Source organism: Cervus canadensis, chromosome 20, assembly GCF_019320065.1.
Source record: "Cervus canadensis isolate Bull #8, Minnesota chromosome 20, ASM1932006v1, whole genome shotgun sequence".
Lineage (NCBI taxonomy): Eukaryota > Metazoa > Chordata > Mammalia > Artiodactyla > Cervidae > Cervus > Cervus canadensis.
In genome coordinates, this window is record NC_057405.1 from 48298373 (window position 1) to 48314366 (window position 15994).

The 15994-nt window shown below is 39.9% G+C and overlaps 1 protein-coding gene across 1 annotated transcript in view; it reads left to right on the plus strand.

Annotated features, from left to right (window-relative positions):
• Positions 1-438: 438 nt before the first annotated feature.
• The window catches only part of HDAC2 (histone deacetylase 2), a 31909-nt gene continuing 16353 nt past the window's right edge, over positions 439-15994 (plus strand). Inside the window, exons 1-5 of the mRNA XM_043439182.1 lie at positions 439-784; positions 11837-11949; positions 13072-13189; positions 15247-15321; positions 15825-15963. Of these exons, the coding sequence (XP_043295117.1) occupies positions 733-784; positions 11837-11949; positions 13072-13189; positions 15247-15321; positions 15825-15963 (497 nt within the window). The 5' untranslated portion in view covers positions 439-732. The remainder of the gene's footprint in view (positions 785-11836; positions 11950-13071; positions 13190-15246; positions 15322-15824; positions 15964-15994) is intronic.

Consider the following 15994-nt stretch of genomic DNA (forward strand, 5'->3'; position numbering starts at 1 on the left):
TCCAGTACAGGGATCGTGGGTTGCAGCTGGGCGGGTTCGAGAAGGTCGAAGGGGTGGGATAGTGGTCTCTCTGCGCCCGACTAGGAGCACGTGGTCCGGCCCGGCGAGAGCTTCGCGACAGAGGGGGAGGGGAGCGGCGTGGGACTTCGCGGAGGGGGTCCAGGCGGCCCGGGCTACGGTTGGGAAGGCGCCGACTGCGCAGGCTCAGGATAGGCGCAACCACTGCGCGAAGATCCGAGGGGGGGAGCGTTCACCCGGCTCCACGCTCCCTTTACCTACCTAATCGCTCCGTAAAGCGAAAGCCTGCTCTTTTTTAAAACAAATCCTTTTACGACTGTGTTGGGTAGCCGTCCTGTGCAAGTTGCTCACCATAAGAAAGCCTCTTTTCCCAAACTGAAGAAGCCTCTAGCCCCCTCCTCCCCCGTGGAGTTGTAGTGGACGCGCCCCACCTCCCCTCGGCCTCCGGAGGTGGTTTGGCGGCCCCCTCCCCCTCCCCAGTGTCGCGAGTTGGCGCCGCTGCCGCCCCCTGGTCCGCGCTCTCGGCCCTTCGGCCGGGCGGTACCCAGCCCTCCCGGCACCCCCCTCCTCTCCTCCCTCCGGCCTGCCCTTCCCCACGGGACTGCCACCCTCCACCTTCGCCCCAGCCCTCTTCTCTTCCCGCCGGAGCCGCGGAGGCAGCAGTAGCAGCAGCAGCAAGAGGAGGAGCCGGAGGCGGCGGTGGCCCGGGAGCCCATGGCGTACAGTCAAGGAGGCGGCAAGAAGAAAGTCTGCTACTACTATGATGGTGAGACGCCGGGCAGACGAGAGGGTGGGCGGCCCAGGGCTGTGGCGCCGGGCCCGGAGCCCCGTCGGCTCTGCGGCCGCCGTTGCGAGTGGTCGCGCCGGGTGCTGAGGGGTCAGGAGGAGGGACCAACGTTTGGCAGCATCTTAACCCATTCCCGACCCGACGCCGTCCGGCAGCCTCCGCGGGGAGCTAAGCGGACGCCCCACTTTTCCCTCCGGCCTCTCTCGCTCCGGCAATGCGGTCCGCCGCCGGCCTACCCTGACTTGGTGCTGGTGCGAAGGGGACGGCCCTCCCTCGCGCCTGTCCCGCCGCTCGTGGGAGGGAGGTTTTGGGGGTCCCCTGCTCCGGCCGCCTGCACCCGATTTCTCCCCGCGGGCCCAAACAGCTACCCCGGCCCAGACTGCACACAAAGCCCCACGGCCCCGAGAGCTCCGCCCCTCCAGCCCCCATCCCTCCCCTCCCCGCCTCTCCCCTTCTCTGTGTCCCCGGCTGGCCCGAGCGTCTCCTTTTCTCTGCCGCCGGCCTCACCCCGGACCCCTCGACCGGGTTGGGTGCTGGAGAGTGGCCCCTGGGGGTGGGGGCCCACGTCCGCCTCGAGGCTTGTTCGCACCCCTCTTTTGCGTGGGCTCCATCCGTCTCCTTTGTTTGCCGGGTTCTCTGAGCGCCACTTTCTCAGCATTCAAATGAAAGGGCTTCACTTCCTCAATAAAAATGAGGGTTTTCGAGTTTGAGGTAGTCAGTCTTCACGGGAAATGCGACGGTGGTGGGGCAACGTGCTGTCGCTGTTGCTGCTTGTGTTGTAGATCAGCCTCGATGGGTCCTGGCTTGCCTCTCTGAGAGGCGGTTACCACCCACTTCTTTGTTGCTCTTTGTTCGATCAGGAAATACACCCTGCTTTGGAGGTGTAGGACCGATAGCTTTGGCATCTGGCTTGTGAAAACTGTTTCTAGGTGGTGGGAGTCCTGGTGTTGGAAAACTTTGAGGAGTAGGGCAGAAAGTACTAAGTAATCAGATAAGCTTGAGCTCATGGAGCAGTAAATTATAAAAATCAAATAATTTCGTTTTAGAGGTTCTGACCTCATTTGCAGTTTGAGCAGTAAGTCTTTTTGAATCCCGTTTCCTGTGCTAGTCTAAATTACACTAAAAGAAGTGGTTACCTTTTTTATAGTTTGCACGAAGACGTTAACTTGGTAAATAGTTTAGTTAGGTTACTCTCCAGAGAAGAAATTCTAAAATTTAACAAAGAAGCTAGGTTCAGGGACCTGAAAGTCCATCTGATTTGTGTGAAGTAATAAAAATTTTGGAAGCTGTTTCCTACATTCAGTGTATCATAAACCATAAAATCTTAGACTGATGGAAAGGTCTTAAGAGGACTAGGTCAGAATAAATCTAGACTTTAATTTTAAAATGGACATATCATGTCTCTTCAGTTAGCAAGCATGAATAATTTTCATGCCTGTTTATATAAAATAACCACCTGTGTCATTTGTGGAAAAATCTAAAATCTTACAGAAGAAATCTAAGTATTAAATATCAATAGCCATGTTTTTAAAGTATTCTTTGAGAAGACTGCCTGTATATGTGATACAAATTGATTTGAAATTATGCCATCATGGAGGGGTGGAGATGGGAGTAGATTTTAATTTTAATGTAAATTACTGAAGTTTCTTAGAGTTAATTTTTTAAGAGTTCGTGCATATTTTGGGTCACTGGCCTTGACTTGGGTTCCATGACCAAATTGAAAAGTAAATACCCATGTGTGTTAAGTTAATTTTTTAAATGATATTGTTTCTAAGGTTTAGAGATGTGTTAGCAGGGCTTGGTTGGGGTAGAGAAGAAAGGTTTTAAAAGGTTAGGGTAACTGGTGCTAAGACTCTGCCTGCAGCTGTTAGTTGCTCTTGACAGTAATAGGCTCCGATGAAGTGAGCTGCTTGAAACTTCTTGCCACCAGGCTTGAACTGCAGAACCAGAGGGTACACTCAAATAGCAGTTTATCAACAGCTGTTCTTTTCTTGGGCCCATTTACAATGAGCCTTCATTGAGGGAATGGGAGCAAGTATTGATCCCAAGGGCAGGATGCAGACTTGATAGGAAGAGTAATCTTTGTGACTTAGTCAGTACTTTATAGTGGACCATTCAGCTGCTTCATCCGATGGCCAGCAGCAGGTGTATAATTGAGTGTTTAGATGTCTCTGGTTAGGTTATCTGTCTTTTGTCTATGGCTGTTCCTTGACTAATTTTTAGAATGGAATATGTAATTGCTTACATTGGGAATATGCTTTGGGTTCTTTTTGTGGGGGTGGGCTAATAAAATATTTTGCACAGGTTATTAAATTGAATAGGTATCATGCTGATTCTTTGTAGGTGATAGTATGTTAAGCTGTGCATAGTTAATTCCAAAAGCTTAGATTTTCATCACCAGAAAAACCCTATTTTGTCAGCTTATAAAGACAGTGATAGTAGTTTTGTTTTTTTCTTTTTTTAATTGTGAGGAAAGAGTTTGTGTGTCAGAGAACTGAGTCTAAGATAGACAAACATCCAGTATTCCTTGCCGGGGGATGTCCCGTGGACAGAGGAGCCTGGCAGGCTATAGTTCATGGGGTCCCTCAGACACCACTTGGCAACTAAACAACATCAGTGTCAAAAATAATAGTGTCAGTGTCAATAATCTATGAAACTAGAATAGCTGTTTTTAACTTGTTGTAAAGGAAGTAGAAGTAAGAAAGATCAAGAGGGAAGCAGTGAGGTATAGCAAATTCTGTAGAACCATAGGGATCCTACCTTTAGGCTTACTGGGACCATTAGGCCTACTGTTGCTAGACACAGAATGTCTAGCAAATGAAAGGGACTTGTAAAGACATACGTTCTTTTCTCTGTTCACATTACAGTCCTCAGTATCATACCGTTTAGATCACTGGAATGAGAGTTTCAAGGCATTGATGGATGAAATATCCTTAGACCTTTGAGGGAAAGTAGGAGAAGTTTGGGGCTTCCCCACTGGCTCATGGGTAAAAAATCCGCCTGCAATGCAGGAGCCGCAGGAGATGCAGGTTTGATCCCTGGGTGGGGAAGATCCCCTGGAGAAAGCAAAAGCAGCCCACTCTAGTATTCTTGCCTGGAGAACCCCATGGACAGAGGAGGCTGGCAAGCCACAGTCCGTAGAGTCGCCAAGAGTCGGACATGACTGAAGCAACCACACGCACAAGAGAAATTTTTACTTTTGCAGCTTTTGACTCACGACTCGTTTCCTAAATCTTGATCATCTAGTATATACTGCAAGATTGTTGATAATCTATAAGACGATCTAGTTATATCCCTTCTGGCTTTAAAATAATGTGATTTCTAGGAATTCCCTGGTTGTCAAGTGGTCACGGTTTTGAGCTTTCCCTGCAAGGGGCATGGGTTCAATCCCTGGTCAGGGAACTAAGATCCCACATGCCTCATGGCAAAAGAGAAAAAAATAAAATGATGTGATTTCTGTACTTTAATTAGCAAGCCAAGCTGTGTTAGGCTCTGATTAAATACATACATCAGTAATACTGTGTCAAGAAATGTTAACTGTAGTTTGTTTTAAATTAGCTTAAGGCCAATTACCTTTAGTGTCTGTTTTATTGTATATAGAATATATTAATAATAAGGTTGTATATCACAGTTTATATGATTATATGCATTGCTCTGTGTTGTATTTTTCCCTTCTCTGAGAGGGTTCATCATACTATTTGGAGAAAAGTGATTCAGAGAAAAGCACTCAACATTGCACAAAGATAGACTATGAAAGTTACCAATATCAGGTCTCCCGGTATACACCGAGTCTCCTGCAGCACATTATAAGAAGTCTGCTTGGCAGTCAACTATTGGCAGATTTCCTTAGATTTTATTTATAACAGTGATGCCAGAGCCTTTTGCTGCTGTTGCTTAGCCGCTCAGCCATGTCCAACTCTGTGCAACCGTATGGACTGCAGCCTGCCAGACTCCTCTGTTCATGGGATTCTCTAGGCAGGAGTATTGGAGTGGGTTGCCATGCCCTCCTCCAAGGATCTTCCCCACCCAGGGATCAAACCCAGGTCTCCTGTATTGCAGGCAGATTCCTTACCGCTGAGCCACCAGGGAAGGCCAAGCCTTTGCTAGGTAGTCTTTACTATATCTGCATGGGTTCTTAGATATAGTATAAACATTATTATCCATAAAATAGGTAATCTTTTCTTTGGAGGCAAATCTGGATACTGAATTATAGCAGCAGTTCATAAATACCAGTGGTTTTATTGCACATCATTTATTTAAACATAGCAGAACATAAGACTGAGATTTTCTTATACTTAAATTCTCTTCCCCAAGATTTTTGTTTTCCCATTTACTTCCTTCAGCTTTCACCTTAACAGAGAAGCTTTTCTCTTTTACCTTAATCCCTGTTACTGTTTTTCTCCCTATCAATTACACCTAATTTTTGTCTTTCTTCCTACTGTAATATAAACTTCATGAGGATAAAATCTGTTTTGCCGCTGTCTATACTTCTGCCAGCCTTGATAAAGATACAGGGCTTTTTGCATTATTGGTGAGTAAACGATAAATACCTTATACGTTTACAGCTGGAACCCTTTTATATATTCTAATTCTCACAGCCACTCAAGTTACAGACAGGCAGGGTGAGTGGCATTTTGTTTATTTTCTCCATGAAAATAGGTTTGTGTATCTGACTTAGCTCACCATCTATCCTTTTCTACATAGTCTAGTTTTAATGTCCAAGGAGAGAGCAACACCTGGTACCTAAAAAGATTTTTTATTGCCACTGCTGGTGTAAAAAAAGAAAAGGTTTCTCTGCTACCAAAAAAAAAGTATTAGTAATTATTTCTTTCCCTTAACAAAAACTTTTAATGCTTATGTTGACAAATCCTTAAAGAAACTGTTGCAATTGGGGAGAAAGGTTAATTATCTCTTTGGAAATGATAATAGCATTGAAAGGTGGATGAGATCAGATTTAAAGTTCAGGTGTTGGGGTGATGTCAATTTTGAGTTCAGACATATTAAATGGAGTTAAAGTCCTTAGTCTGTGTTGTGTAGACAATAGATTGAAATCCTAAGAAGAAAATATAAGACTATGTTAGAAATAGATACTGGAGAGGGTGTGGAAAAAAGGGAACCCTCCTACACTGTTGATTGAAATGTAAATTGATACAGCCAGTATGGAGAACTGTATCGAGGTTTTCCTTAAAAATCTAAAAATGGAGCTACCGTGTGATCCAGCAACCCCACTCCTAGGCATATATCTCAAGAAGATTCCCTAGAGGAGGAAATGGCACCCCACTCCAGTATTCTTGCCAGGAGAATCCCATGGACAGAGGAGCCTGGCAGGCTATAGTCAATAGGGTCCCAAAAAGTCAGACATGATTGAGCAGAGAGGCATATATCTGGAGAAAACTAACTTGAAAAGATACATGTACCCCAGTGTTCATTGCAGCACTGTTTACTGTCGTCAAGACATGGAAGCAGCCTAACTGTCCACCAACAAAGGAGTGGTTAAAGAAGATGCGCGCGCGCACACACACACACACAGTAATAATGGAATATTACTCAGTCATAAAAAGAATGAAATAATGCCATTTGCAGCAACATGGATGGACTTAGAGATAATCATACTAAGTGAAAGGTAAGTCAGAGAAAGACAAATATGATACCATTTGTATGTGGAACCTAAAAAGATAATATAAATGAATTTATGTACAAAAAACAGATTCAGACTTAGGAAACAAATGTATGGCTACCAGAAGGGAAAGGTGGGAGGGAGGGATAAATTAGGAGTTTGTGATTAACATATACAAACTATTGTATATAAAATAGATAATCTGTGTAGTACTATATGGCACAGGGAACTCTGCTCAATATCCTGTAGTAACCTATATGGGAAAAGAGTGTGAAAAAGGATATATGTATAAGTATACTTGAATCACTTTTCCGTACACTTGAAACTAACACGACATTGTAAATCAACTATACTCCAATATAAAAAAATATTTTTAATTAAAAATGTTTTTAAGAAGGAAAAGTAGGACTGTGTTAGATAGTAAGTGAGGGGACCTTGGTAGGGTAAATTTAGACAAGGGAAGCCCCTGAAGACATAGAATGGGCCAGCCTCCTTAAAAGAGTTTTCTTTCATAAGACACTGCAGACTTCAAAGGCTGCATAGTTAGGAAAGACCTGGTGCAGTTAACAGAGAGGCAGCTGAGGGGAAGACATGAGGAAACTACAGGGTTAGGCCAGGTAGTAAAGGGCCAGACCACCCAAGACTTTGTGGTTAGAGATGTGGACTTTATTCAGGAAGCAGAAAGCCACTGAAGTTTTCTTAAGTGTCTGGAAAGTGGAGAAAGGGTGGGAAAGAGTGATAGAATGTAAGACTGAAAGTAAGAATTGAGTATATATTGGTCCACCTACAAGGTAATGAATGCAACTGATAGACATGGACATTTTTAAGAGAGATTTTAGGAGTAAAACTGATAGAATCTGTTGATTGGGTTGGAAATGGAGTTGGGACTTGGTGATCACTAAATAAAAGATGGCTCCTAAATTTCTGAATTTTGAGCAGGTAGGTGCCTTATTCCTGAGAGAAGAGGGTTTAGAGCAGCACTGTTGATTCACTTACTCAAGCACCCGCCTGGCACACAGTAGGCTGTTGATGTGTTGGATGAATGAGTGAACTTAAGAGACTTGATAAATCAAGGTTGGTGTAGGAGTGGCTGTGGGGTGGTATGAAATCCAGGAAAGGGGTATCATGGAAACCAAGACTGAGTATTTCAAGAAGTAGCCCGTGTGTTAAAGTCACCAGTGGTCTCTCTAGTCTGTGGAAGACAAAAATAGTTTTTTCTTGAATCATGTTTTAGTCAACTTTTCTTTAGGCATAAAGGTTAATTTCATAGTCTTGAAATCCAAAATTATCCGAAAAGTGAAAAAAAAGTCTTACAACTCATTTGGAATCAAAAGCTTAACTTGAATTAATATTTGCCGTCTTATTTATCATCCACTTATTTTGGATATTTACACATTTGCTGCAGAAATATTAATGTTTGCTTACAGAATATGGCCCAGACTTAAGGTTGTCACATAATATATGGCAGATACATCATATTACATTTATAAAATCAAGTATATCTAGTCTGGAGAACTTTAAAGAAAAGAGATTGTAGACCTTAGTAGAAGTGAAATGAAGTCGCTCAGTTGTGTCCGACTCTTTGTGACCCCATGGAACTGTAGCTGACCAGGCTCCTCGGTCCATGGGATTTTCCAGGCGTGAATACTGGAGTGGGTTGCAGTTTCCTTCTCCAGGGGATCTTCCGACCCAGGGATCGAACCCGGGTCTCCGGCATTGTAGGCAGACGCTTTACCATCTGAGCCACCAGGGAAGCCCTGTTCTGGGAGCTTCTTGAAAAGTGAGCAGTTTTGAAAATTTTGCAGGTAATATCTAAATCTTTTTGGTAATTACTTCACATTGACAAAGTTTGTTGTATTCAAGGAACCACTTCAAGCTAATTTTCCTGAATACTTATTTCACTGGTAAAGCAAAATGAAAATCAGGGTAACATTTTAAATGCCCAAATTACATTGCGTCCTTGCTCAGTTGTGTCTGACTCTTTGTGACCACATGGTCTGTAACCTGCCAGGCTCGTCTTTCCGTGGAATTTTTCAGACAAAAATATTGGGATCGGTTGCCATTTCCTAGTCTAGGAGATTGTCCCGACTCAGGGATTGAACACATGTTTCCTGCGTTGCTACTGCACCACCTGGGAAGCCCCCAAATTACGTGACTGACCATTTAAATGAGGTGAATGAAATCCATAGGTTTTTGCAACTAAGGAAAGCTATTTTATCTTTATGGAAAAGTGGATGTCTGCGAAGCAGCCATGTAGAGAATTTTGTGATAGGGGATTAAGCAGTTCTTCTAGTACTCCCTTACATTTTGGAAGAATTCTTCATAAACTAAACAGCAGTTGTCTGTAGCTTGGCTGCCTTTGTGGACCTGTGTCATTTACGTAGGATGCATATTCTTGGTAGAACTGGGCCCCCAAAGTATAGCCAAGAAACTTGTTGAAAGCTGTGTATATTCATATAAAATTTGAGGACCCTGTTGGTAGATAGGTAGTTTTTTTTATGTTCATTTTCTTTAAATGTTTGTATTCCATTTTATGTCCTTTTCTTGTCAGCCTTCCCCCTACCATTTCTTTCCAGTAACTGTAAATGCCATTACTTTCCCAGTAGCTACTACTTAAGAAGATTGGCAGAGTTGCTCTGCCCAAGTTTGAATCTAGCTCTTCTACTTGCTAGCTATGTGACTTTCACAATATCACCTGACTTGTTTACATCTCTCCATCTTCACTTTAATAAAATAGGAACAGTAGTAATATTAGTAATACCTACATCATAGGGTTGCTGAAAAGATTAACAGATAATGCACGTGAAGTGCTTAGAACAGTGCCTTCTCAGATGCTCTGAATAAATGCTAATTGCTGCTAACATCTTTTTTTCAAGCACTCTTGCTGAGAAATTGCAGCTATACTTTCCTTCTGTAGATTATTGTTGTCTTTCTCATTATTAGTTCAGTTTAGTTCAGTCGCTCAGTCATGTCCTACTCTTTGCGACCCCATGGACTGCAGCATATCAGGCCTCCCTGTTCATCACCAACTCCCGGAGTTTACTCAGACTCATGTCCGTTGAGTCGGTGATGCCATCCGACCATCTCATCCTTGTCGTCCCCTTCTCCCGCCTTCAATCTTTTCCAGCATCAGGATCTTTTCAAATGAGTCAGTTCTTCGCATCAGGTGGCCCAAGTGTTGGAGTTTCAGCTTCAACATCAGTCCTTCCAATGAATATTCGGGACTGATTTTCTATTGGATGGACTGGTTAGATCTCCTTGCAGTCCAAGGGACTCTCAAGAGTCTTTTCCAACACCGCAGTTCAAAAGCATCAATTCTTTGGCGCTCAGCTTTCTTTATAGTCCAGCTCTCACATCCATACATGACTATTAGAAAAACCATAGCTTTGACGCGACAGACCTTTGTTGGCAAAGTAATGTCTCTGCTTTTTAATATGCTGTCTAGATTGGTCATAACTTTTCTTCCAAGGAGCAAGCATCTTTTAATTATTAGATTAGTTGATAGCTTTTTATTGAATTCTCAGTATGTACATAACTAGAGTATTTGATATTAAGATACTAGAGACATTTCATCTTGATAAGTTTTACACAGAGAAGATGGAAGTTATGTGAAGACTGTGTGTGCTCAGTTGCTCGATTGTGTCCAACTCTTTGTGATCCCATGGACTGTAACCCACCAGGCTCCTTTGTCCATGGGATTTTTCAGGCAAGAATACTGGAGTGGGTTGCCATTTCCTACTCCAAGGGATCTTCCTGACCCAGGGATCGAACCTGCATCCCTTGCGTCTCCTGCATTGACAGGTGGATTCTTTACCACTGTACCACCTGGGAAGCTGAAGAATCTTTATTCTTATTCTTGTTATCTCCTTTGGTAGGGATGATAACTTAGAAATAACCTTCCTTGCATTAACTTAGGCCCGTGATACTTTGTAAATCTAGTGGGCTTTCCATATCTAAGAATTCATTGAGACCAGGCTGCTTTCAAGGAACTTTACGTGTATTGTCATGATGTAAAGCAGAGCTTTACAGCTAGGAAGTTAGTTTCCTGTACTCTCATAGCCTCTGAACTGTGATAAATGCAGAACCGTGTCCCCATAGCTCTGCTTTGCTACTTGTCTGTATTATCTTAGCTTTATTGTTGGCACAGATTAAGAAAGGTTGACCATGTGTATATATGAATTGTTTTCAGAGGAAAGCTTGTTTTGAAGATGAAGAGTTAAGTAAAGATGCAGCACCAACAAAATCAGTTAGTAGTAGTATTAGAAACAAGTATGTTATAATGTTATAAAAGTGAATGTTCATCCTGGACTACTATTAAAAAATATGGAAGAGAGAAGCAGAAGTTTTTGAATTCCAGTTTTCATTAAACAAACCAGAAAAAGTGTATTTAGGCAAGATTTTGAAAGATATTTTTGATCTAGAAGGGGAGTAAAGATCATTCTTTATCTCTAGTTTTTATTATATGAACCCATATTTAGGATGAGTTCAAACCATTGCAATCAGATTGGCTCAAATTTTAGACTTGGTTATTTAAAAACTAGAATTAGTACTGAAAGTAATGTCTAATAAACATTGTTGTAAAAATTGCCCATTGCATTAGAATAATCGTGTATATTTAAGTGACATCCTTAACACTTTTTATTATAGAAACACTGGCTCTTTACCTACCTAAAAGTATTAATTTTATTGGAATTTGGTATGCAAAAATCTGGGATTTTGGTGTTATTTAAAGTAAATCTTATATGTAAATCGTTAAGACCTGGAATATGAGATAGCATAAAAAGATAAGAATTATAACTTTTTAATCATGAAGAATGAGGCAAAATACTCTCATTAGCCTGAAAAATGTAGTAAGTATGGCATAACAAAACTTCATTTAGGATCCCAGGTTCAGTTACCAAAATTCCTTATTGACCAATATGGATGTATAAAACATTCCAGCCGTGGTAATACCAACTATACAGGATTTGAGGACGCCAGTGAATCATCTAAGAAGCAATATTTGCTATAAAACTTCTAAGTCATACTCGTGTAACTCCTTATTTACCTTACACATCTGAATTTGCCATGGAATACTGAAAGCAGGTGTCACTTTAAGGAACAGTAACTCCTTTTTGTAACTTGAGTAAAGAGTATTTTATTTATGCTAATCCCAAACTTCTGGTAAACTAAAAATCAGAAAAGCTTGCTTGCCTTAATGTTTGAACAAGCATAATGTATTGATGGAGTCCTCAGTGTGTAGAAGCATGCATAGTATCTTGGTTTTCTAATAGTTTGAGAGTTGCAAAATTTAATATCATTATTTAATATTTTAAATAAAGCTTATCTTATTTAGATGACATCTGATGGTGAACAATAAATAGTTCATGAAGATTCTCTTGTCTGTATTGTTCATTTTGTCTTTCCTTTTTTAGGTGATATTGGAAATTATTATTATGGACAGGGTCATCCCATGAAACCTCATAGGATCCGCATGACCCATAACTTGCTGCTAAATTATGGCTTATATAGAAAAATGGAAATATATGTGAGTATACCTTTTGGTAAATATTCAGTTTTCTTTGTTTTTTACCATTGCTTTGAAACTTTGTTTTCAAATTTGGAGGGCATTTAGCAGATGAGAAGGACTGGAGGAAACAGAAAGTCCTCTTTTTTGTTTCAATTTTCGGAGAGAACTTGACAGTGTGGGAGCTGTGGCCTCCTTTTTCCCTTCTTCCTTCGACCATTTAAAAAAAACAATCTCCCTCCCCCAGGTTATCCCATAACTAGAGACCAACTCAATTTAGCATACTAAATATTTTTGTTAAGATAATTACTGACCTGTCTATGCTGCTGAAGAGTTGATCTGGGACTATTACAAAAGAATTAGGTAGAAAATTAATCATACAAATATTTGTTGGCATAAGAAACACTGTATTAGTAAGCATGCAAAGTGTCTGTTGTGCAGAAAAGAAAAGAATGTAGATAAACAGATATAAGATGCAATAGTTCCTGTCTATTGGGGGAGAATAGGACAGCTTGGAGCAGTGAACATTGTTGGGCAATATATGTAAGCTTCTTTCTTTGAGATTATAGACATTTAGAGAAGAGGAGTTGAATAGGACTTGCATTCAGGAAGCCTTGTGGAAGAAGGGTGTCGTAAATGAAGTGAACTTCCTAGAAACAAGGATGATTAGGATAGTCAAAGGAAAAGGGAGAGAAATCTTGAACTAATAGAGAATGAGTCTCATTTTACCTGGATGAGTCTCAACCTTCCTGAAAATTAATGGTCAGTGATGAAATTACTGGCTATAGAGCAGAAGGTTTATGGTAGAAAATGTTAGGAAGTAGAGTTTATGCACATGTGTTTGTCTTTAGAAAGATTGACCCATTTCCACGACTGAAGTGACTAAAAGAAAAGGAATGATTAATTCATAGTTGGTGTTAGACCTGTGTAATCCTTTTTAAAGGAATATTGTTTTTGAAATTGATTACTGCTTTCTAAAACACACATATATAAATTTGGATTTGCTTTAAAATTTATCTGTTTTATTCCGGCAGACCTAGTTCTTTTGAGAGTAGTGGTAGGGGACATTGTATACTTTGTGTTTGGTAACCCTGATCTAACCAGTTGTAATTCCACAATTCTGACATTTATTTTTCTTCACAGAGGCCCCATAAAGCCACTGCTGAAGAAATGACAAAATACCACAGTGATGAGTACATCAAATTTCTACGTTCAATAAGACCAGATAACATGTCTGAGTATAGTAAGCAGATGCAGAGATGTACGTTTCTATGTTAAAAGTATATATTAGTAGTGATAAGTATAAATAAGTACTTTAAGAACTTGTAATTAGAATTATCTAAATCTAGATATTTTCCTGATCTAATTATTTTAATTATTTATTGATTTTAAAAACTCCACATGACAATATTAAAGCTGCTTTAAAAAAAAAACAAAAACAGCCTACCTGAAGCTTATTGGTCTGCCAAATTGCCAAAGAGCTATTTGGATGTTCTTTGCTCTTTGTTTTGGTTCCGTGTTAACTTTGAGATAGTGGATGTTGGTAGGGAAACCTCACTCCCCTGCTTTTAAAAACATGACTGTACTTTGGCCTTAGTCTGGTGTGTATATTTCTTGTCTTCTATTTGTGTGCTTTAATCCAGACTATTCCAGAAAGTTCCAAAACGCAAAACTTGAATTTGCCTCTTGTAGGCAGCTGTTTACATTGCATTTACAACTATCTGCTGGTGCTGCTAAGTCACTTCAGTCTTGTCCAACTCTGTGCAACCCCATAGATGGCGGCCCACCAGGCTCCCCCATCCCTGGGATTCTCCAGGCAAGAGTACTGGAGTGGGTTGCCATTGCCTTCTCCGTTACAACTATCTACTTTCAACTTAATACAACTTAATTCAACTTAATATAGCTATCATTGTATTAAGTATTATGAGTAATCAGAGATGATTTAAATATATGGGAGGATGTTCCATTGGTTGTACGAAAATACCGTATAAGGGATTTGAGCATCCCCAGAGTTTGGTGTCATCAGGGTCCTAAAAACAATACCTTGTTAATACCAAGGAACAATTGTATGTATATCTGTATTTCCCTTTGTTGTATCAATGAAGCTTTCGATTCTCTTCTATACAGTGTTCTCTTTTGTACATATTTTATTATTAGAGATTGAATGCAAGAAGATTGAGTGCAAGATATCTTTCTAAAATGACTAGAACAATGTCTTTTAAAGCTTGATACTGGAGTTCATTCTGATGTTTTTATTGATAGACTTCAGTAATGATTTTGTTAAAAGAAAACAGTATTGTTTGTTCAGTAATACTAAATTAAGTATAGTTGCTAGACATCTTATAAATTCATAGAATTTGATGTACGTTTTGATTATCTCATTTGATTCAATAAAATGTTGTATTACAAATGTTAATAAATATTATTTGCCCTTGTTTTTTCAGTGGGGATTTAGGCTTAGATTAAGTCATAGTTAGCCCTAAGGTAAAATGAATTAACAGGATTGGTTTTAAATTTACATAATACTGAATTGTATTAAGATAATGGTCATATCTGAATAGCAGGAAGCTAAAATGTATACATTAAAATAAATTAAGGATGTGCAAAGCTATACAAAGTAATGACCCTTTTTCTTGAAGAGGATATAAATTGAGGGGTGAGGAGAACTGAGAATGGGTTGTTCGATCTATGTCCATTTCATCCTCTCAATACTAAGAAGCTAAATATGTTGTGATGTGCTGTATAATCTATACGCATGTGTTGTCTCCTTGTGCGTTAAGTATCTCTTTCATCTGTATCTTGGCTGTCATGAGTTTAATTAATTCTTAACATCTTTCAAGATTAACACTAACCATGGACGTGGGCAACCAACTGTTATATTTTTTTGGTAATCAGTACATTTCTAAAGTTATGGATGTTCTATGTACTTAAAGGAGTTTTAAAGAATGTAAATCATAAAGCAATTGAAGTTAAATTTAAACTTTTTAGAATTTTGATTAATTTACTGTTGTATATTTAAGGAGAAATGCCTAGGAAACTTAACCTCATATTTTAACTAAATAACACCAAATGCCTCTTCTATTTTGATAGCTATTTGTTTAAAAAGCAGATATTTTCCACAAATAATCATGTTAAGAATTGGTGGTGGTATTTCAGGCACTTTAACTGCCTTGGATAAAATTGCAAACTTTACCACTATAATATGTATGTCTTATGATTGCATCAAACGAACATTATTTTTAGGATATAGTTTTTGTAAGAAAAGGCTTTCATTAATTCACAGAATGGATTGAAATTAATGAAATCCGTCTTCCACAGTTAATGTTGGAGAGGACTGTCCAGTGTTTGATGGACTTTTTGAGTTTTGTCAGCTTTCAACTGGTGGCTCAGTTGGTAAGTGTCTTGATTTCGTCAAATTTAAAAGTTGATTTAAACTTGTGTGTATTTTTTGAGATATTTGTTTGAAACAAGCTTTAATAGTGGCTGATTTTAATAACAAAAGTAGTATGTGTATAGTATGTTTATAGCTGTTTAGTTACTGTTGTTTTCAATGGCGCCCCCCCCACCCAGTTTTGTTATCATGATGTCGCAAACTTTCTTTATTTGCAGCTTTTTACTTCAGTTGCATTTTCACTTAAGAGACTTCTTTTTCCTCCCTTTCTTCTAGCTACTATTGTCGCTACCGCTTTCCAACTATGTGCTCTTACTTAACCAGATCACAGCTACAGGAAAATAGTTATCTGAAGAGAAGCTGTTAGTGCCCTTGACAGTGATCGTTTTACAATTTTATACTCATTTGCTTATGCGTGACATCCTCTTTCCTCTAGGGCTTTTGTCTAGTTACACTAACTTTTAATTTTGAACATTTAAAAGTTTCTCCTATCTTTATTTGTTAGCTGGTGCTGTGAAGTTAAACCGACAACAAACTGACATGGCTGTTAACTGGGCTGGAGGATTGCATCATGCTAAGAAATCAGAAGCATCAGGATTCTGTTATGTTAATGATATTGTGCTTGCCATCCTTGAATTACTAAAGTAAGATCATTGTGTTTGACATTTTTCCTGT